The sequence below is a fragment of the Meles meles genome, chromosome 14, assembly GCF_922984935.1.
Source record: "Meles meles chromosome 14, mMelMel3.1 paternal haplotype, whole genome shotgun sequence".
Lineage (NCBI taxonomy): Eukaryota > Metazoa > Chordata > Mammalia > Carnivora > Mustelidae > Meles > Meles meles.
This window is the reverse complement of record NC_060079.1, coordinates 22386122-22410297: the sequence shown is the minus strand read 5'-3', so window position 1 is coordinate 22410297 and position 24176 is coordinate 22386122. Positions and strand designations below refer to the sequence as shown.

General features: G+C 43.5%; 1 protein-coding gene across 3 annotated transcripts in view; it reads right to left on the bottom strand.

Annotated features, from left to right (window-relative positions):
• The window catches only part of ATP7B (ATPase copper transporting beta), a 72832-nt gene that overhangs the window by 43377 nt on the left and 5279 nt on the right, over positions 1-24176 (bottom strand). Inside the window, exons 1-2 of one of the 3 annotated variants that reach the window (XM_045978408.1) lie at positions 9381-9527; positions 8661-8804 (exon numbers count right to left, since the gene is read on the bottom strand). The exons of 1 other annotated variant lie outside the window; for it this stretch is intronic. In XM_045978408.1, coding sequence (XP_045834364.1) covers positions 8661-8804; positions 9381-9512 — 276 coding nt within the window. In that variant the 5' untranslated portion in view covers positions 9513-9527. Of the gene's footprint in view, positions 1-3521; positions 3583-8660; positions 8805-9380; positions 9528-24176 lie in introns of those variants that run through there. One more of the 3 variants, XM_045978410.1, reaches the window with a different exon arrangement.

The window sequence follows — 24176 nt, the reverse complement described above, 5'->3', positions numbered from 1 at the left end:
GCAGAGGCTTAATCCACTGAGCCACCCAGGTGTCCCTAAACCTAAACACAATTAAGAGAAAACATTGCTCTAACCAAGGAAAAAGATAAATGAGAAATGGAGGGGGAGAAAAGATTTGCTTCATATTGAAGAAGAGCTAATTCTTTTAAAATATAAAGAGCTCCTTCTAAAAAGAAAAAGGCCAACTACCCACCAGGAAAAAAGGAAGGTCATCAAAAAGGAAATGTAAATGCCTTTTCAATATAAGCCAACACAATAGCAAGGCAGAAATGTGACATTCCAACAGCATTGCCTTACGGCTGGGGTGTAACCTCTCTTAAGGGCAGTTTGGCAGTGCATATTAAAATGATGGAGCCAAAGATTCTTTGACCCAGCAACTCCATTTCTAAGAATTTACTCAATAAATATACTTGTTCATGTATAAAAGCAAGCACGCAGTGAAGATATTGACGGCAAAGTACTGAAAACATAAATGTCCATCAATAAGTTGATTAATTCAATCACTACAGAGCCATACAAAGGACTACTATCCAGCTCTTAAAAAAGGGAATGAGGTAACTCTACATATACTGAAATAGATTGATTATCAAATACTCAGTGAAAAAAAGCAGGAAACAGAATACAGAGTGACTACAGTGTTTCAGTTCTCTGTTGCTGCATGAAAACCCAAATCCAGTGGCTCAGAACAGCTCACATGGTCTCAGTGTGGACGGGGCTCAGCAGGGAAAGCCTGTCTCTGCTCCTCATAGCATCATCTGGAGTGGTGTCAGTGGGGTTGGAGGTTCTACTCCCAAGAAGATGGTCTGTCCATCACATGGCTGGCAGGTTGATGCTGGCTGGTGGCTATAATAGCCATGGACAGGGACCTCGGTTCTCTTCTGTGAAGAGAAGGTTGGGTACCTCACAGTTGCTGGTTTCTGGGTTCTGAGCGGCAGTGTCACAATCGTGAACATTCCCAGAGAACAAGTTCCAATGTGCAAGCACCTACCAAGCCTCTGCCTGCATCACACTCGCTAAGTCACGGTTGGCCAAAGCCAGTCACGTGGCCAAGCTCAGCCAATATGGAGGCATTTACAGAAGAACTTAAATACAAGGAGTAGTTCACTGGGAGGGCCACCACAGGAAGTCTATCATAGCATGCCAGCACTGTCTGTGAGAAAAAGAATATTAGACACAGAGTTGGCTACAAATGCATGGACTGTCTCTGGGAGAATTTGAGGAGGATCTAGGGCTGAGGCAAGAAGGGGCTGAAGGAAGAGTTACTTTTCAGTGTATAACCTCTTGTCTACTGTACACGTGTTACCAAATTCTAAAAAATAATTAGTTTAAAAGTTAAAATAACGCGAGTATAAAGAAAATTTAGAACCATGACTAGATCACAACTGGTATTAAATACTTTTTTAATTGAAAAAGATGAAAGAAAAACTAAGATATTCAAGGATGCTCACCTTAATATCTTTTTTTTAAAAGATTTTATTTATTTATTTGACAGAGAGTGATCATAAGCAGGCAGAGAGGCAAGCAGAGAGAGAGGAGGGAAAGCAGACTCCCTGCTGAGCAGATCCCAGGACCCTGGGATGGTGACCTGAGCCGAAGGCAGAGGCTTTAATCCACTGAGCCACTCAGGCATCCCAATATAATATCTTAATAAGCAGAACTGCCTCCTTAAAACAAATCATAACCTTCAATCTCCTAGTCTGTTGGAAAAACAAATACCTAATGATTTACTATGCAACTTATTTTGCTTGGTCCTAGGTAGTTCTAGCTAAAATTCCGAAAACCCCAAGCCACAATGCTAGCTCTTAATCCCGGGATTATGGATCTATGCTTCTGCCAAAAAGGTTTGCAGAAGCATTGGAAGCTATTTGTTTGTAGCAAACAATACTCAGAGGTCCCCCTTCTAGACCAGGCAGGTTTCTAATGATAAGTAGCTACGAAAGATAAAGCTTTGCACGTAACACAACTTTATGAAACACCAGAGTCTCTGTTGGTTTAGAAGCAACCTCATAACACTTGCTGGGTATCTGAATAGTTTTTAAGTGTACACATGTGGTGTGTATGTGTGCTTTTAATTCCATTCTTCAATTAAGAGGCTCTTTGGGGGGAAAAATTCGTAATGAGTTCAGAAAACAAACACGCACAGAGGGTTAAGGGCTCAATAAGCAGTCATGGACATTGGAGAGAGGATCCCGGGACTAACCGTGTCCAGGGAAAATCTTATAGAACCCCAGTGTTGCCTAATTCTCACTAAATTATATATTTCTTGAGGACAGATGTCTGGGACCTCCTCAGCAAGCCCAACAGGTTGGGGAAGAACTTCTGCTAGGTTTTAAATTTTTAACAAACTATTAGTATGGTGGGCATCAGGATTAGAAGGGACTGGCAACACAGGAAGAGGGGGGATTTCCACAGAGGGGAGTCCAAACGTGAATTTCAATTCTTTGCTACTCTAGACACCCAGGCCACATGGAATTTGCTGTGAGTACAGGGTTTGTAAAAGAAAAGATGTATAAGGGATTAAAAATGGTCGATTCACTAAGGTGGAGCTAGGAAAGGAAAAGAAGATCTGTAGCTAGGTCAGTCTAGTATGAAGAAGGGACTGGAAATGGGGTGCATGTTTAGATGAAAGGTTTCAGAGCCAGACTGAAATTGAAAATCCCAGAAAATGACATACTTTGTAGAAAATGTCTGTGACCACAAATCAAAGAGCAACTCTACTACGTGCACAATACAACACACACTAGCCATGTTTGAGATTTTGTTCCACTGGGATCCCCTCAACCTTAAGGATACCTACCACTGGCCCAACTTACCCTTGAGACCTCTTTAACTTTAAGAGTGTGTAACACCCTTAACAACTCAAGAGGCAGAAATGTTCTATAAGCATGCAACCCTTCCAGCCTCTAACCTGCACCTCCTACAACTCAGGGCACTCGAACTTCTGTGGAATTAAAAAACAGAGATGTCCTGCTGTTTTCATATGTATGCAGATCCAGCAAGAGCAAATAGTTAATGATTCTCAGTGTTATTTGATGAGGATGGCATTTTATATCCCTAGTGCTCAAGATAATTCTACAAATAAGTATTCTTATCACCATTTTACTGTTTAAACAGTCTCAGACTTATCAAAGGTCACAAATCAATTTAAATAACAGCTGGGATTTAAATCCAGCTCAAAAGTCCAGTCGGCTAATTTTTTAAAACAACATTTAAGGTTACATTTTCCTTTTAGCCATGTTAATTACAGGAAGAGACAACAATGCAGGAAAGCAAAATGCAAAAAAGCAAAACTCAGAAAACAAGGAAAAAGAGCCGCATCTTACCTGCCACATAACGAATAGGCTAACAGCTAAGTGAATGAGCACAGTCAGGAGACAGAGGATGGCCAGGAGCTCAGAGCTTAGCTGCCTGAGTCTGAGCCTAGCCTTCCTTCATCCCTTAGTGAGTCACCTCTAGCTGTCTCTGGGACCTCGGAACTACAGGACTACTCAGAAAAACTACCACAGAACATCAGTACTCACTCTGCTTTCTCCAGTATGCCTGGCTGCAAACACATTCAGGGAACCACACTTAAAAGACGAGGCAGGACACAAGGAAAGGTGGCAGTGGTTCTGGAACCTTCTACATCCTCCTGAATATAGTGTGAATGAGTCATTGCCAGGCCCTATTCCTCTCTGAGAAATGTCTGGGAATCAGAGGTTCATAAGGGAGGGAGAGTCAGAAGAGACTGTTTGACTCAAGAAAAGATCCCACATGAAACACTCCAGGCAGTTGGGCACCAGTCTCTAGAACTCCACTGAGGAAGGGTCCATGTCTCATTGTTAAACCTGTATGTATACACATTTACACGAATATATGCTTATGTATTAATACATAAAATTGAGGCTACCATGGGTGAGACTATATATTTTCCAGTTATTAAAATTTAAATTTTAAAAAGTGTCACTTTATACCAGAAAACAAATGTGGTTTTTCAGTTTCTCTAAGGCAAAGAATATCATGTTAAACCACACAACATCAGCAGCAATGATATTAACCAGACAACAATAGTGATACCATGATGGCACACGGCTTTATACTCTAAAAAATATTTTTAAATATCTGTCCTTCTTAAGTGCTGTGAATTTATTGAGGGTATGTCTGACAGTCTTGGACATGAATTCCAGCCATGTCTGAGGAAATCTGAGCCTCAGTTTTCTTAGCTGCAGACAAAATGGGGTAGTAAGAAAGCTGAACCCACAGTTTTGCAGAAAGGCCTGAAAACTAAAAGGATTTAAAAAGCTAACATCAGGGGCTCCTGGGTGGCTCAGTTGTTAAGCATCTGCCTTTGGCCCAGGTCACGATCCTGGGTTCTGGGATTAAGCCCCACGTCGGGCTCCCTGGCCCGCGGGAAGCCCACTTCCCCCCTCCCAATCCCCCTACTTGTGTTCCCTCTCTCACTGTCTCTCTCTGTCAAATAAATAAATAAATAATCTTAAAAAAAAAAAAAAAAAAGCTAACATCATAAATGTTTGAAAAGGAATGACTAGGAAGACGCGCATGACTCATTAGGTCCTCAAAAGTAGCCCAAATAGGTAAGCAGGGAACTTACTATGCCCACCACTTAACTGATAAGGAAAACTAACCATTAAAACTAGTGTCCATATTCCCCCAAACCCCACTCCAACCCCTTCAAACTTTTTTTTCAAGATGTTTCACCAAGGTCCAGAAAGAGCTTCCAGAAACTATTGTTTAGATTTTATCTACTGGAAAAAAAAAAAACAAAAAACAAAAAACAAAAAACTAACCAAAACTCGGGCATTAATTCGAGCACTGATGAGGCCAACTATGGGCCTGGGCTGTGTGTGCAACACCTGGACCTCAGGCTCCGGAGGCACCCCAGCTCTGGTGTTGACGGTACATTTTCTGGGAAATTCTGAACAGATGTATTGCCTGTTTCCTTCTCTTGACCACAATAAGGAAAAGTATGAACTCTTACTGAGAAACGGGATGCAGTATATCCATTATTTGCTTGGGAGAAAAAGTGAATAAAGTTACATTAACCAGTCTCAATATATACATACAACGCATGTTGTTTTCGACCTATGACAAAATAAAATTTAGAAATTCACAAACTCTAGGACCTCTCCAAGAAGCACTTCACAATTATTACCTCAGAAAGCTTGTTTGCAGTCTCATTCCCAACAGCTTTACTATTAACTGTTTCAGAGAATTTTGTGGCTTTTAACTTAGGTCTATCATAAAAACTGTTCCATCAGACTTTTTTCGAATCAACAGCATTTTTTCTGCTTCAGAACCTTCTCTGATAATACTGTATTTCAAGCCCCTCCCATCAAAAAAATTCTGTAAAACAGGCCTGTCACTATCAAGCAACTGTCAGTATCTTCAAATATGTTTTTACATGTGAATGAAACGGTCCAAGTCAAAATCATAAGGTTACCATTCCCTTATATCATTTGCCGGAATTAAAAGAACACGATGGAAGAAATGTCACACCAACACTAGTAACTCAGATAATTGTGTGACAGAAGTTAATGACCTTGGGATTATTTTTGCCCATTATTATTATCAATAAATTACACATGGTTGTCAGATTTGGTGAAATACTGCAGTTAGTTTTTTATCATACAACATTGTATTCTATAATGGCTAACAAACGTAAGCTTTTGCCTAGAATTATAGGTACGATCAGCTCAACATAAAATGAATATATCCCTTTGAAAGACTTAGGTGTAAATGCATGTTTATAGCATATGCTACCCTATAATGCACAATAAGAACTTGGTACTAAAAATAATCTTCAGGGGCGCCTGGGTGGCTCAGTGGGTTAAAGCTTCTGCCTTCAGCTCAGGTCATGATCCCAGGGTACTGGGATTGAGCCCCGCATCCAGCTCTTTGCTCAGCAGGGAGCCTGCTTCCCCGTCTTTCTCTGCCTGCCTGTCTGCCTACTTGTGATCTCTCTCTGTCAAATAAATAAATCTTAAAAAAATAAAAATAATCTTCAGAAAAAAAAGAAATGGAGGTAGTCGAGATACCTTTTAAAGAAACAATGTACAGTCAAGTAATATTTGACAAAACAGCCAATACTCAATGGAGAAAAAAGATCATCTCTTCAATAAATGGCGCTGGAGAAATCAGATATTCACATGGGAAAAGAATGAAAATGGACCCATATCTTAACACTATTCACGAAAATTAATCCTAATGGATTAAAGACTTACACAGAAGACCAGAAACCATACAACTCTAGAAGAAAACATAGTGAGAAATGCTCCTTGACGTGGGTCCTGGCAATGACTTTTTTGGATACGACACTTACAGCACAGCAACGAAATCAGAAATAAACAAGTGGGACCACATCAAACTATAGTTTCTGCACAGCAAAAGAAACCATCAACAAAATGAAAAGACAACCCATGGAATGGGAAAAAATATTTGCAAACCACATATCTGATAAGGGGTTAGTATCCAAAATACATAAAGAACTCCTATAACTCAATAGTAAAATATCTATATTTATATTTATACACATACAATTAAAAAACAGGAAGAGGAGATGAACAGACACTTCTCCAAAGACGACATCTAAATGGCCAACAGGTACATGTGAAGGGGCTCAACATTGTCAATACCAGAGATACGTAAATCAAAAGCACAACCAGGTATCACCTCAGGCCCATTAGAATGGCTATCATCAAAAAAACATACCAAGTATTAAATAACTTAAATCGCAAGTAGATCCAAAGTGTGATTTGACAGATTTTGGGTCAATACATTGTTGGCAATGAACAAGTACTCATTTACAAATGACTTTTAGCTTGGTTCTTATCATCCTAAACCAGCTACTACAAATTTCCCCCTTTTTAGAATAATTTGTTTAAATTCTTTCTAAAAATAATCCTAAATTTAAAAGTGGGACTGCAATTAAAGCCTATAGATATAGATGTATGTGTCATATGTGTGTGGGTGTATGTTCACAAAATACTAAGTAAAAAATATAAGGTGTATGTACCACTATTACCCAATAAGTAGATACATGTACACATATATGGCTGGGGCATATGGTTGCTTACATTTTCTTCCAAATACTTTTCTTTATTCCCCTTGCCTCATCTTAAATTTGTTTCATATAATGAGCACATGTTACTTTTGCAATCAGAGCTTTAGAAGGAAATAGCTAGAACCATGCTCCGACAGATTAACTGGCTGACACAGTTCTCCCAGCCACTGAGAGAGCACCAAACACATCTTGAGTTGGGAATTCTACTGAATACAGTAATTTTGGCATAAATAATACCATGTTGTATTTCTACAGTTCTCACAAAGTGCCCTCACAATCCCAGGAGTTGGGAGGGACTGACCATTCCAATTTGCAGTGGGGAATGGGAAGCTGGAGGAGTCTGAAACTCACCTGCCACGTCCCCCAGGCTGGCACCAGAAGAGCATGGATCTGCATCAGACTCTCAGGGCCACAGCCTTTACCCTTGACCTCTACTTGGTCCCTCCTTCCGGAAGGGCTCCCCCAGCCAAGTTCAGGCTGCTCCCCTAGTCATGTGAGATTAGTACTGGCCATTAAAAATGAGAATATTGGGCGCCTGGGTGGTTCAGTGGGTTAAAGCCTCTGCCTTCGGCCCTGGTCATGATGGGGATTGAGTCCCACATCGGGCTCTCTGCTCGGCGGGGAACCTGCTTCCTCCTCTCTCTCTCTGCCTGCCTCTCTGCCTACTTGGGATCTCTATCTTTCAAATAAATAAATAAAATCTTTAAAAATTTTTTAAAAAATATAAAAAGGCCTTTTTAAAAAAAATGAGAATATTTCACATTCAAATAGATACAGGGTGGATTTTGTAAAGCTGTTGTCTTCACATTTTAAAGAAATGTCAGGCATTTCCCCCTTCCAAATTTAATATTTTGCTCAGACACTCAGCTAAGAAATATTAAAAGTTGACCATGCACTGCATTAAAAGAAATTCATAAATTTCCTTCAACACATGTAAATCTTTTGCAGAGTACATTTCAAAACCCTCTTTTCACAAAATTTCCTTTAGCTTTGGGGACTTTTTAAGCCATAAAAACCAGAAGAAACAAAAATAACTCTTAAAGGAGCAAGAGACTCGTGGAAATTTTCTTTTGTATCTAACCAGTATTTGTGTCCATCTGCCTTTGTCACTGAAAAAGACCCCACACAAACCACCAGTCCCACCTGGAAATGTCACGAAAAGGTACCATCTTTATAAAACGTTACACTGCCCTACTTTTGAACATGACCTGACCTTTGGGTTAACAAAAATTTCATTTGCTTAAAAAGAGCAGCTCATTTTGCAGCAACATGCTCAAAATATTTATTTAGTCAAATGCGGACATTAACAATATAAAGTACACATTCAAAAAAAATAAGAAGAGGGAAAAATCCATTTTTGTTTGAGTTGCCTTCTGCAAAACTTCTGCTCCACAGAGGCTTACAAAATATCCTAAAATAAGCAACAAAACCTGAGAGTTACCGTGATAGACTTTCGTCTCTGGAGATCCACCTTGCCTCTGGCTCCCTCCCCGAGACCGGCTTCCCTGAGCCCGGGTTCATAGGACATGGGAGAAGCCTCCATCTGCAAGCCCTGGCCAACTCCCCCTCGGCTTTTTAGCCCTCCTGCAATTGCACTGACCTGATTGGAACGGATTCCCCGTGTTCCATTCAAAACCTTCTGTGAACACTCTCCTTCCTCCTCCGAAGTCACTGGTCTGCTGGAGCCCCTGGCTCCAGGGTTCTTCCTGAAGGACCACCGCTTGTGGACGGACACCAGGGTCACCTGTGGGTCACCCAGGGTTGCCAGGAAGGACGGCTCAGGGCTCCTGGGAGTCTCACCCCCAGCTTCCTCCATCGCAGTGTCTGCGGTCACACCTTTACCCACCATTCGAGCAAGCAGTTTATCCTCACCACACTACCTGGTCATGGGAGGAGCAAATGCTTTAAAAGTGTCCCCCTAAGTAGCAGGGGCAGGCCACCTGCTGTGCTCGGTCCCGCAGAGTCTCCTCTGCTCCAGAGCCAGTTCAGTGAGAGGCTGCCAGCCCAGTCCAGCAGCCGGCTTCGGAGCTTGGGCAGGCTGCACACCGCTGGATATATATTTGCTCTTGTTTACCTACATCCTTCCAACCAATTGGCACCCTCTCACTCATCACACTGCATTCGGCACTGGGAATCTTTGCACACGGCCCTGCGCGTGCCCTCACCCAGCCCTGCCAGGACACCCGGCCAGCGTGTGCGGGCGCCCAGCACGTAATCACCTCCCAAAGCTGAGCACAGTTTCCTCTCAGCCATGTGCACTGCCAGAACCCCAGCCTTGAGGCAGGGGAGAAATGACACTTCCTTTTATTACCAAACTTACAGGGCTTTCTTGGAATAACTTCAGCTGCCTCTTCCATAGCTCCAGCGCTGGCGGGGTGCAGCACACTAGGGGAAAGAAGTATTTCCTAGGCAACATGACTTGCATTTTCAAGAAGGTGTAAGAAAGTTCCATGTTTCCTGCAGCTTTGTTTTCCCTTGGACCAACTTGGCTTGACTTCGGTGAGGAACGGACTGCAAAACCTCACTGGATAGCCAGGCTCATCCACTTTTTAGTGGTTAGGTTGGGCAGCCACGACCTAACCCACAGCTCAGGCTTCTCGGGCTACCCGCTGTTCCAGGAGGATTAAGAGAATCCAGGCAGCCTCGCGCTCTGCTGGGCAGCACTGTCTCCCCTCCTGCCCCCACAGGCTCACTGCCGGGAAAGAGGCAACCTCACCTGCCAGGGGAAGGGACGGCTCTGCCAGCCGCTAATCCTGGCAATGCCACCCCCTCCAAGTGTGCATGGGAGGAGTGTCCACACTGCCGACTGAACCCGGTGAGTGAAACAGACACTATATTCTTTTGCTTTCCTCTGCTGGAATGAGCATGCCCCTGGAAGGGCAGGGTGGGGTCACAGTGGTGTGCCCCTAGAGCACTTAGAGCCCATGGCCCTCTGCTCCAGGGGACCGAGAATTCTGTCTCGCAGTGACCCTTCCTCCCCAATTAAAACAGCCATGGCTGCCCCAAGAAGTGCTGACCCAGACATGTGTTCTCTCTGAGGGAAGGCAGTCTCTCCACAGGCCCCCCAAGGCCGCCTGTTCTTCTACTCCTCGTTTGCTCTGTGGGGACTGGGCCACTTCTGAAACATGCTCAGGGCAGTCACCTTCCAAGTGTCTCGCTTCGCTTCTTATCTGCCCCGTGCTCAGTCGAAAAAGAACCTGCCTCATTTCCAAGACGTACCATTCGAATGAGTGACCAAAAAGGAATGGCACATCTGATGCGAAGCGCCTCTGCGCAGGCCGCAAAAGAGCCGGCTTGGAGGAGTCTGGGATATCTGGGCCTGCCTTCTGGCCATCGCTCACGTCCTGCTTATCTAGGGTTTCCCTGTCTCCAGACAGGCTCCATCCGGGTCTGTGTGTGCCTGCGACCACCGCACAGCTCCTTTGCACGCATCGTAAATATATTCTCCGGATAGCTGCGGCTAATCTTCGTAAGCGCAGATTTAAAAAAAAATTGTCATTTTGGGTAGAAAGCCTTCCCCAAAGGTGTGGTTTATCTTTCTGCTGTCTTTTAAAATAGGAGTCACTGTCCAGATTTCAACTTTTCCTTGGTGATAGGGGGTCATTATAAATATAAACGCTTCTCTGCTGCAGCTTTGGATGATTAATAAGGAAAATATGTTGGAATCACACATCCCTAGTGCTTCTGAACAGTCTATTCTGTTAGCACCATAGAAAATTTGAATACTTTACTGTAAAATATTTTCACTTCTCCTAACTGGCCACTCAGACCCAGAACCCAGCCAGAGAAAGGAGGCTGGGGCCAGGTTATAACAGGCCTGACGTTTAGACTTTGTCCTGTGGACAGTGGAGAACTGCCAGTTTTTAACGCAAAGGACTTACATGATTTATATTTGGGATTTGGAAATACGGTTTGGGCAGGCATGAGAACAAAGACTCCAAGGTCGAGGCAGGGGGAGGCAGCTATAGGGTTACAAGGAGCAGAGAAAATGAATAGCAGGGTAGGATTAAATAAATGAGGGGGCCCTCCAGGCTCAGTGATCCAGCGTTCCGAGCTCGAGAGGACCTGCGGAGCACACTGCCCTTTCCAGTTTGGCAGAGATGAGGAGGAATGGGGGGAAGCATGTCTGGGGTGGAAATAGTGGCTTCTCCTTTGTTCCCACAGAGGCTAAGAGACCTGCAAAACAGCCAAAGCATGAACCACTTTCCCAGGCTAAGAATCGAGTCCAAACACTCTTTCCGGCACCTCCCCCTTTCCTCACACCTGACCCCTGGGCTCCCCTCCTCTGCCCTGCTAATCCCGCTTATCCTTTAAGTCCTGCTCTCAGTGTGGTCTCCATTCACACCAGCAGGGCTCTGTCCCTTCTCTGAATTCCAGTGCCACCAGTGTCAACACCACAGGCCAGGCAGGGACCGAGCCTCCCAGTGACTGGAGGCCAAGTCTTCTCCCTCCACAGAGGCTGCCTCCAGATCAGTCCATCCTTGCTCCTGTTGCCTAGCATGTGCCTGCACTGCAAGACACTGTAAGCCCCTGGAAGAAAAGGTTCTTCTGTCTTACCTAACACAGTGACAAACAAACCCCATTCCCCGGATGTCACATACAGGCTCACTGAGACCGAGCACAGCCGATCCCAAGGTGCTCTCCACCTAGGATTTCACGGTGGGTTTTGCCCCCTCACCCCAGGGCAAGGGCAACATTGGCTCTCATATTCCTTCCAGAGCTAAAGGTCTTCAAGGGTCTCCTCACACTAAATTACCTTTGCCTCTTACAGGTGCAAATTATATTAGCTATTCTCCAAAATAAATTCATCCTACCCACCTTCCCAGTCTCTGTGGATCCTTTTTGCATAAAAATAAAAATCCCTTTGGTGTCCTAACCAATCCTGTTGCAACCTGAGGAGCCCGGGCCCAAAGGCAGATGGGCAGCTCATGTTTCCGTGAGCCTCTAAGCTCGACGACGTTCTGTGGAGGAGAGACATCTGGTTCCAGTATTTCAGCACCTGCCAGAGCTGACCAGCTCGCCATGGGTGGGGCTTCTCAGAGAGAACGCTGGGCCAGTCCTCCCAAGATAGGCAGAGGAGCCATGGATCCTGTGACAGGACAGGACCACAGAACCTGACACTAAGCCGCATGCTGGGAAGGAGTGGCCCAGAAGGTTCCCAGACAGAGAACGTGAGCAGTACAAACAGCCCATCCTTCACAACGGAGGCGGAATGCTAATACGAGTGTACTTTGGAGCCTGGGAGCCAACCATTTAGGCCCTAGGTGTATCAGAAGACAGGAGACACTTTCTGCCCTCGGGAGTTCATTAGCAGGTTAGGAGAGAACAGTAGAGGACAGTGTTAAAGTATAAAAGGAATCCTTCCAACATTAGGCGCCTGGTGTGGGAGGGGTTGCTGCAGGCCAGTTGGCCTGGAAGACCTGCTGGCAGGAAGGACTCAGGGGCTGCTCCTCACATCCCCAGGAACTGGGGTTTCTGAGACTGACAGCTCAACACAGCTTCTAGATTAGCTTATTCATGGGAGAGGAAAGAAGGAAAACCCTGGCTGGATGGCCTACAGCGAAAAAAATTACCATGGTTCTAAATCATAAAGAGACTGGGCAGGGCCAAATAAAGAAACACTTGAGACTGTCAGAATAAAAGGGAATGTCTCCATCCTATGGTTAATCACATGCACCTCCACTTCCTTGGCCGCCCTTGCCATCGGAGGCCCACCTGGCCCAACTCCAGCCCTCATTCCCTCTACGTCCCCACAGACTCCAGGTGGTCTGTCTGCTCCCAGCTGAATGCAGATGAGACCGAACCCAGCCATGCTGCCTTGAGTCCAGGAACCTGGAGAGAGCCCTTGGTGCCGCTGGCAGTCCAACTGTGCATCTCCCTCGTCCTCTCCCTCTCCGCTCTTCTAGAAGACCCGCCACACGTCCACCTCTCCCTCCTGCTCCTCTGACCTCCACTCCCTACCACTATCCCCACGGATGAGCCTGCCAACATCTCAACCACCCACACACCCACATCCATCCTTCCCTCTGGCTGCAGGGAGAACTGTCCTTGCCCCCCAGGTCAGGTCCCAAGTACCTAACCCCTCCTGGCTTTCCTCCAACACTGCCCCCCACCACACCGCCCAGCTCCTTCTCCAAGGCCTTCACAGGAGCCTACTAGTTGCCCCCAAAGTCCTTCATGCTAGAGGGGCTTGCTGCTCAGCCCTCGCTTGGATCCTGTCCCTGTCTGTGCACATTCCTTGGTGAGATCATTCAGTCCAAGACCAATAGCACCTCTACCCAGGAACTCCCAGTTCCACATGGAGGGATCCAAGGACCTCACCATCTCCCGCTGGATAGTTAACATGCACTGCGCACATTAACTTATCTAATCTGAGCTCCCAGTATGCTGTCCCTTCCCGGCTTCCGCCAGTCTTTCCCATCTCCGTCCTTCCACCTGCCCTGGGAGAACTTGCATTAAACCTTGACGAGAACCGTCTCCTTTCAAACCTGTAGGTAGATGTTCAGCAAATCCTGTCAGTTCCATCTTTAACTACATCCGGCATCCAGTCACTTCTCAGCAGCCCCGCCCCCCACAGCATGCCTTATCTGCACTATTCAAACATCCCCTAAGTGACCTCTGGCCTTTCTTCTTGGTCCCTAGAGTCTCCTCTCAACACCCAAACCAGAGAACCCCCATGAGGGGAAGTCAGATGACCGAAGCTGGCTCTCCAGCCAGTCCTCCTACCGCTCACCCCTCATTCACTCAGCTAAAACCATTTGGATCCTGCTGTTTCTGCAATAAAGCAAGGCTTGCCTCTGCCTCGGGGACCCCCCCCACCCAACCTACTCTCTGGGCCTGAAAAACAACCTTCTCCCAACACCTCTTGCCCAGATGGCTTACTTCCTCACCTTCTTTAGGTCTTTGCTCAAATGTCACCTTCTCTGTGGCTTGCCCCTAATTACCCTGTTTATTATAAACAATTTCAAACACTCTCACTCCCTATGGTCCTTTCCTGCTTATTTTTCAGAGCACTCAACTATCATCTGATACAGTAACATATATTTTATTTGTTTACGGACCATCTCTCCAGTAGGATGTAAGTCTCCCAAGGGCAGGACCCCTTGTCTGTTTTCTTTTCTCACCTCTATTCCCAGCACGACAGCAGTGCTTATATTTAAGCTTCTCAATACACATTTGTTGAAGGAATGACACAGAAAACGAAACAAAAACAACTTACATATTTGCTTGCTATAAAATAAAACATGGACTACTCAACTTTCAAGCAAGTGTTCAACGTTCGGAAGGTGTCCCATGCAGAGCTGGCTCTCTTCTCCCTTACTCCTTCCCCCTCCAAGCCAACGGTATAAACTCAATTACTACGGAGAACAGACACTGACCTTGTTTAAAAAAAAAAATTCAACTAAGTACATCTGAAGATTTGATTGGCTTTATTAAACGATCTGTGCATGGGGCAGCATCCCCTTGATCAAGCAGAGAGGTGTTCCCGGGAGTTGCACAAAATGGAAGATTTTAAGGGAAGAGGAGTGGGGCATGAAAGTTGTAAGCAAGAGAAAAGACAAGACTGTTTCAGGCAAGATCACTTTCCCTTAGGGGGAAGAGCAGAGGGTCTTACTATGCAGATTACCTCATCTTCCTTTAGGGGGATGCAGAAGACCCATGTGACAGATTATATCATCAGTGCTTATCAGAAAACTCCTGACTAACGCCTTCAGAGTTGTATTCCTGCAGGAGGTTGAAACTGCAATTAGATTAGGTATCAAACGCTGGTTTATAGTGAAGGGGACTTAACCTAAGTGATGCCATTTTGATCCTGTGGTTTTCTTAACACATCCCACCTAAGTGAGGCTTTCAGGCTCCAGAGCTTCCAAGAGTACGTAAGTAGCTGGAGTTTTACACACTAAAATCTTCTAATTTAAAAATGTTGAAAACAGACACAGATTTCTGGCCAAAGAAATATAAGGAAAAGCTGCTTGTCGGAGCTCCTGAGGAGGTTCCCCAAAAGAGAGCATAGATTGGTCCTTACCCCTTCCTCATTTCTGCTATGTGTGGCATAGATTAAAGGGCTGGAGTCCTGGCAGTCATCTTAGGGCCATGAGGTATCCACGAAGATGAGCACTGCATCCTAGCTTTCTAGAGCAGACAGAAAAGAAATCTGTGTCCCTGATGATCCTGGAGATGCCACATCAACCTGAACACATGTCTCCAGACTTCAATAACAGTCATATTGCTGGATCTTCTGTTATCCATAGCCAAACATAATTCTAATACAAGTGTCAAATGCAGTAGAGGGGAGGGACTTCTAGCATGGCAGTATGAGCTGTACAGACCAGCTCCCCAGTGAAACTGGTGAAAATTATTTTAAAGAAACCAAACAAACAAGGAAAGGCTCTCGAAATGATCCTAAAAAATACAGCAAATGAAAAAAAATTTATTCAAGAATACCTCTTAAAATTTGGTAAGAACAGTAAGAGTCGATGCTGTTTGAATCAAGACCACACCCGCTCCCTTCTCTGAACTCACCAAGGTGGAAAACTCCACCTGATTGGTGCGGCCAAGAACACAGGGATCCCTCTCCACCCAGCTACCAGTCAGTGAGCTTTCTTCCCAGGAGGGGCAAGACATCAGCATTTCTCACCCTGGCCATCTCATCCTGATGTGGAGGCTAAGTTCTAGGCTAATGCAACCAAGAGGTGGAGGGTCTCTTCTTCCATTTCATCCCACTGATGGTATTAAGGCTCTACCTTGAGCAACGTGCACCCAGAATATGGCACCCCAACTGCCCTTGCCAGGACTCATAATGTGGAAGAGAGGAAAACAGAGCAGAACTGAGGGTACTGCCTGCCCCCTGCTGCCGCGAATTCCCTTTCCCAAGCACTCAGCTTCTAAAGACGGAGAATCACTCAGAGAGAAGTGTGACATTGTTCCCGTTCCCAGCTCAAGCCTTGGCTCAGAAGTTCTGCCTGGGTGAAAGGCAACTGGGTGGAGAACCGTAGATCCACTGGACCAGTCTAAACTATAGGCTGGCCAGTTTGCTGCAGTAACAAGGGGGGTGGGGCGGTGGGGGTGGAGAGAGCCAAGAAGAGCGTGGCCTGCGGTCAGAACAAATCTCAAAACACTGAGCTCAGGGAGCCTGGGTGGCTCAGCTGGTTAAGCCACTGCCTTCCGCTCAGGTCAAGATCTCAGGATCCTGAGATCGAGCCTCACATTGGGCTCTCTGCTCTGCATTGAGCCTGCTTCCCCCTCTCTCTCTGCCTGCCTCTGCCTACTTGTGATCTCTCTCTCTCTGTCAAATAAATAAATAAACTCTTTAAAAAAATAAAGTAAAATATAAAAAACACTAAGCTCAAGAACATCTCATCAAAGGGCAGTGGTGGTGAGGAAGTAGCAGTACCCAGAATTTTCTAAAATGTCCAGTTTCTACCAAAAAAACCTGTGAGACACTCAAAGAAAAAGTATGATCCACACACCAGGGGGAAACAAAGCAGCCAGCAGAAACTTCCTGTGACTACAACTGGATGTAGGATTTACTATACAAAGACTGAAACCATTAAAACAATTTGAACTAAAGGGAGGGATGAGGACATGTTGCATTAAATAGAGAATATCAATAAGGAAATAGAAAGTATAAAAAAGAACAAAATGGAAATTCTAGAGTTGAAAAGTGTAGTAACTGAAATGAAAATTCACTAGTTGGGTCCAACAGTAGATTTGAACTGAAAGAGTTAGCCAACAAGAGATCAAAGAGATAATGTAATCTAACAACAGAAAGGAAACAAGGACTGAAGAAAACTGAATAAAACCTCATGAAACAGGGACGCCTGGGTGGCTCAGTTGGTTAAGCATCTGCCTTGGGCTTGGGTCATGATCCGGGGGTCCTGGAATTGAGTCCAGCATTGGGCTCCCTGCTCAGCAGGGAGTCTGCTTCTCCCTCTCTGCTCCTCCCGCTGCCTCTGCGCTCTCTTCCTCTGACAAATAAATAAATAAAATCTTTAAAATAAAAACAAGAATTCAAGAAACTGAGCCTCACAGAGTTAATGAGGTTCCAACTATCAGAAAGTTTAAAGCTTGTTTCTCAGAGAACTGCTTCCCCCTAATCAGCTATTGTGTCTTTTCAGACCCTAACAGCTAATCATCCATTTGTGGTCTCCACAGAAGCCTGGACTCAAGGTCAACTGTCCTGGTTCCAGCCTATGAACAAGCAAGGCCCTGCCTTCCATACCCAAGATAAGGAGCCCAAGACCCCTTGCAGTTTATACCAGTTCTTGGAGCATACACACACCCCTTCTCCCTTTCCTAAGATAATGTCCTAACATCAGGGGCTCAATTTTGTTTCATTCTGATATTGTCTTCCCCTAAAGTGAACATGGGGCATATGTTACGTATATGTTTGCTCAATACACACACTCCATCGTTCCTCATGAAGAGTCATAAGTCTCTCCCCTCTCTTCATCAATATGTAGATAATCTCAACCCCTAAAGGTTATAAAAAACTTGTTCTGTCCCCCTTCCGGGAAGTGGGTTTCAGGATTGCCCTCCCAACTCCTCATCTGTCTGCCTCTCGAATAAACCTTTATCTTGCTGCAAATCAGTCTGGGTGGTTGGCTTTGCTGCACACCAGGCAGACAGGCTTGGTCTTGGTTACACTCATGGGAATTTGGGACACCATTACCCACGCCACATATGTGTGATGAGAGACGAGGAGAAAGGAACAGGAAAAATACACAAATAGTTACTAAAAGCCCCAAATTTATCTTTTTAAAAAGATTTTATTTATTTATTTATTTGACAGACAGACAGAGAGAGAGATCACAAGTAGGCAGAGAGGCAGGCAGAGAAAGAGAGGGGGAAGCAGGCTCCCTGCTGAGCAGAGAGCCCGATTCGGGGCTTGATCCCAGGATCCTGAGATCATGACCTGAGCCAAAGGCAGAGGCTTAACCCACTAAGCCACCCAGGCGTCCCTAAAAACCCCAAATTTAATGGAAAAAAGCAGCCTATAAATCCAGAAAGTTTGATAAACTTTAGATTCAAAAACACAAATAGACTACAAATAAAAGGATGGAAAAAGATGTAGTAGGCAAACAGTAACAAGAAAGCTGATGTGGCTACGCTGACAAACTAAACAGGCTTTAAAACAAGTTACCAGAGGGGCGCCTGCTTCCTCCTCTCTCTCTGCCTGCCTCTCTGCCGACTTGTGATCTCGGTCAAATAAATAAATAAAATCTTAAAACAAACAAACAACAACAACAAAAAAACCAATGTTACCAGAAACAGAGAGGTACATTTTATAATGATAAAACCTGCCACCAGGAAGATAAAAAAAATTATAAACATACACATCTAAGAACAGCACACAAAATACATGACCAAAAAAACTGACAGAAATAAAAAGAAAAGACAATTTCCCAGTGACACTTGGAGACTTCAACACCTGCTTTCAATAATGAACAAAACTGGGCAGAGCGTCAACAAGGAAGCAGGTGATATTGTGATTTATAATAAGAAATATATATTTGGGGAGTGCCTGGGTGGCTCAATCGGTTAAGCATCTGTGTTCGGCTCAGGTCATGATCTCACAGTCCTGGGATCAAACCCCAGGTCAGGCTCTCTGATCAGGGGGAGCCTGCTTCTCCCTCTCCCTGCCGCTCCCCCTGCTTGTGCTCTCTCCCTCTCTGTCAAACCAATAAATAAAATATTTTTTAATATAAGGAAGAAAGAAAATAGGAAAGAAGGAATAAATAAATATTTGGTCTCCTAAAGCCCTTGGAAATTTCTAAGTGATGTGTGATTAAAGTTCTCTCTCAGACCCTGCCCAGTGTAGCACTTCCATCTGGCTGTTCCGGAGTTCTATCTTTTATAATACACTGATGTAAGTAAGTACTTCCCTGAGTTCTGTGAGTCACTCTAGAAAATTAATTGAACCCAAGGAGGGGTTTGTTGGAACATCCATCCTAAGGTCATTCAGACACATAGGTGACAATGTGGACTGGGGACTGATGTCTGAAGTGGCAGGTAGGAGGGGAGTCTTGTAGGACTAAGCCCTGAAGCTGTGGGATCTGATGCTATCTCCAGGTAGATAGCTTAAGGATGAAGTTAAATTGTAGAATACCTAGCTGGCCCAAGAATTGCTTGGTGTATTGGGCACCTGGGTGGCTCAGTGGGTTAAGCCTCTGCCTTTAGCTAGGGTCATGGTCTCAGGGTCCTGGGATCAAGCCCTGTGTTCGGCTCTCTGCTTGGCAGGGAGCCTGCTTCCCCTCTCTCTCTCTGCCTGCCTCTCTGCCTGCTTGTGATCTTTGTCTGTCAAATAAATAAATAAAATCTTATTAAAAAAAAAAAAAAAAGAATTGCATGATGTGGACGAAAAAAACCCAGACACTGGCATTGTTATCAGAGTTGCAAAATAGGAGATAGGAACACTATAAACCAATCAGACCTCCCCGATATAGACAGAACCCTCCACCTGAGAACAGTATAATAGACCTGTTTTTGAGTGCACATGGAACATTCTTCAGGATATACCATAGGCTAGGCCATAAAATAAATCTCAATTTAAAACAATGGAAATAATGAAAAGTTCAACCACAGTAGAAATCAGTAACAGAAAAAAATCTGAGAAACTCACAAATATGTAGAAATTAAGCAGGACACTCCTTAATAACCAGTGGGTCAAAGAAGAAATCAAAAGGAAAATTAGGAAATACTTTGGAGATGAATGAAATGAAGACACAACATACCAAAATTTATGGGATGCACCTAAAGCAGTGCTTAAAGGGAAACTGATAGTCCTCACTGCCTGTATTAAGAAAGAAGAAGGATCTCAAACTGATAACCCAACCTTCTGCTTAAGACACTGGAAAAAGATGACTAAAGTAAACGTAAAGAAGCAGAAGGAAATTTGATTAGTATCCTAGTACTGCTGTAACAAAACACCACAAATTGAGTACTAGAAATTTATTCTCCCATAGTGCTGGTGGCTAGAAGTCAAAATTTCCCTTTTTGGAGCTCTGAAGGAGAATCTGTTCCATGACTGTCTCCTACTTCCTGGTGGTTGCTGGCAATCCTTAGCATTTCTTGGTTAATAGAAGCATCCCTCCAATCTGTTTCTATAATCATATGCCATTCTCTTTTCTGTGTCTTCACATGGCATTCTTAAAAGAATAGCAGAAATTGGATTTAAGGTCAACTAGAAGCCTGTATGATTTCACCTTAATGTAACTAATTATACCTGCAAAGACCCTACTTCTACATAAGATGACACTCACAGGTACGAGGGCTTGGGACTCCAACCTATCTTTCAGAGGACACAGTTCAACCCATGACACAAGAGAATAAAGGATTAAAGTAGAAATTAATGAAATAGAGAATAGAACAATACAAAAACTGTCAAAACCAAAAGCTGATTCTTTGAAAAGGTCAACAAAATTGGTAAACCTTTAGCTAGAATGACCAAGAAAACATAGAAGACTCAGAGTATGAGAATTAGAAATGAAAGAGGGTTATTATCACTGATCTTAAAGAAATAAGGATTATAAAGGAATACCAGAAACAACTGTATGCCAGTAAATTAGATATCTTGGATGCAATAGGCCAATCCTAGAAAGAAAAACTACCAAAAGAAATAGACCATCTGAATCAATTTTCAACAAGATCTTGAATTAGTAATTGGAAATCTTCCCATGAGGAAAAGCCCAAGCTCAGACAGCTTCAACACTGAATACCATCAAAGATTAATTGAGGAATATACAAAATTTTAATAAAGTCTTAAAAAAAAAACCCAGAAGACAAAGGAATGCTTCTCAACTCATTCTATGCATGAAGCCAGCATTACCCTGATACTAAAACCAGTCAAAGACATCACAAGAAAACTACAAACCAGTATCTCATGGGAATATGGACATGAAAATTCCTCACCAATATTATAGGAAACCCAGTCCAGCAACATATACAAAGATTACATGCTATGACCAAGTGGGATTTGTCCCAAGAATGAAAGTCTGGTTTAACATCCAAAATCAATTAATGGAATGCACCACATTGAAAGAATAAAAATCAAAAGATGCCCAATAGACACAGAGAAAGCATTTGACAAAATCCAAAATCCTTTCATGATAAAAACACTCAAGAAACTAGGAATTGGGAGGGAACTTCCTCAACCTGACAATGGGTATCCATGAAAAACCTACACCCAACATCGTACTTTATGGTGAAAGACTGGAAGCTTTCCCCAAGATCAGGAACAAGACAAAGATTTCCGTTTATATGAAATCTTCATAGTAGGGTAATCTAAAGAGCTAGAAAGTAGACTCGTAGTTGCTTAGGTGTGGGGATCATGGGGAGGAAGGGAGTAGAGCTGAAGGTATAGGGTTTCCGTCTGAGGTAACGAAAATATTCTAAAATTGACTATAGTTGATAAACGCATGTATCTGTGAGTTACATCTCAAGAAAGCTTTTTTTTTTTTTAATGTAGTAGAGAGACTATTAAAAGAAGAATTAGGGAGGATATGCCTTTGGCATTCATGGAAACCTAGAGGTTCCAGGCAACTGGTAAAATACTAGGAACAGAAGTAGATAAGAGTGCCAGTGTATACCAGCAGATGTCTTGTAGCTGCAAAATCCCACAAACTACCCAAATCCTTCAAGGATAAAGGGTTACTGATGCTATATTCCCACAATGGCATAATGCATACCGGCAAATCTCAGAAACTTAATGTCCAGTGAATTAAACTACCAGGACTACACTGAAATAAAAAGCTTCTGCACAGCAAAAGAAACTATCAAAAAAACAAAAAAGCAACATACCATACTGAATGGGAGAAGATATTTGCAAATGACATATCCGATAAAGGGCTAATATCTAAACATATAAAGAACTTACACAATTCAGAGTGCCTGAGTAGCTCAGTCAGGTTAAGTGTCTGCCTTTGGCTCAGGTCATGATCCTGGGGTCTCGGAATCAAGTCCCGCATTGGGCTCCCTGCTCAGCAGGGACCCTGCTTCCCCCCTTGCCCTCTGCCCTGCTGGTCCTTGTTCTTGCTTGCTCTCTCTCAAACAAATAAATAAAATCTTAAAAAAAAAAAAAGAACTTTCATAACTCAACACCAAGGAAACACATAATCCAATTAAAAATGAACAGAGAACTTGAGCATATTTTCAAAGACATACAGGTGACCAACAGAACCATGAAGAGATGCTCAACATCACTAATCTTCAGGGAAATGCAAATCAAAACCACAATAAGATTATCACCTCACACCTGTCAGAATGGCTAAAATCAAAAACATAAGAAACAAGTGCTGGCGAGGATGTGGAGAAAGGGGAACCCAGGCGCATTGTTGATGGGAATGCAAACTGGTGCCGCCACTGTGGAAAACAGTATGGAGGTTCTTCAAAAAGATTAAAAATAGAAATACCATGTGATCCAGTAATTCCAGTACTGGATATTTACCTGAAGAAAAGTAAAACATTAATTTGAAAACAGATATGCACCCCTATGTTTACTGTAGCACCACTTACAAAAGCCAAGATACGGAAGCAAACCAAGAGTCCATCCATAGATGAACAGATTAAAGATGTGGTATGTAAGTGTGTATATACAAAAAATGGGTTATCAGCTATAAAAAGATGAAATCTTTCCATTTGCAACAACATGGATGGATCTAGAGGGTGAAATAAGGCAGCTAGAGAAAGACAAACATCCTATGATTTCAGTCATATGTGGAATTTAAGAAACAAAGAACAAGAGAGACAAAAAAGAGACTCTTAAATACAGAGAATAAATTAATGGTTGCCATAAGGGAGGTGGATGGGGGTAGGTGAAATAGTTGAAGGGGATTAAGGGCATCCTCACCACGATGAGCACTGAGGAATGTAGAGAATTATGGAAACGGACATAACACTGTGTGTTAATTATACTGAATTAAAAATGAAAAGCTTTGGGGCACATGGGTGGCTCAGCGGGTTAAAGCCTCTGCCTTTGGCTCAGGTCATGGTCCCGGGGTGCTGGGATCGAGCCCCACATTGGGCTCTCTGCTTAGCTGGGAGCCTGCTTCCTCCTCTCTCTCTGCCTGCCTCTCTGCCTACTTGTAATCTCTATCTGTCAAATAAATAAATCTTTAAAAAAAAAAAAATGAAAAGCTTTTATTTAAATTAAATAAATAACTTCCCTAATGTAATGTCTAGTGAGAAAAGTTAGTTCCAGAAGACTAAAAATACTATGGAAGATTTTTTATAAAGCTCAGGAACAAGCAAAAGTAAATAATATATTGTTCCGGCATTCATATATATGTGATAAAACTTTAGAAAAACAAAAAGCTGGGTTACAAAAACCAAAAAACTGAGGATGGTGGTTCCGTCTACAGTGGGTACTTCTACAGGTGACCAAGAGAAGGAACGGTTGGGTAGACACCATGGCACTGATAATATTCTCATTTTTGGTCAGGTGGTAGGTTCACAGGAATTCTCTATTTTATTATGTTTTTTAGCTATGTATTTGGCTGCACACATTTCTTTTATGCTCAATAAACTGACAGAATAATAAAAGAAAATCTTAAATGGGAGAGTGGAAAGATGCAAATGCAAGCGATTCTTTCGGAAAAGGGGAGGGGAGAAATAATACAAGAGCTAATGGGAGATACCAAGTAATGGGGGAGATTTTTAAATGGAGGCAAATGGCATGAATTGATAATTTTCTCCCAAAAGGGAGAAATTTGCAGAGAGGAAAAGACTGGAGACGAAAAAAGAGATGAAGAGATGACCAGTATGGGCTCAAGAACACATAGAGAAGAAGGGCAGAGGTCAAGGGTACTCCTAGCAAAGATGACCTTGAAAAGAAAGCAAGCCCCCTGAGACTAGATGAGGAAGTGAAAAAAGGCTGTAAAGTTAAATAAAATTTTGGAAGAAGGTGCAAGGAGGTAAGCAGTAAAGTGGAAGAAAACCAGACACGGTGGCAGTTTTCTCGAAGTAAGAACCGAGGTCATTTTTTGAGAATAAGGAAGGCAGAGATGGAGCACGAGACTTACTGAGTCGAAAAAGGTTGCCAGAGAACAAGTGAAAAGCATTTGCCGGCAGAGTTGAGATCAGAAACAAGAAAGAGCTAGCAGCATCAACCACATGGTTG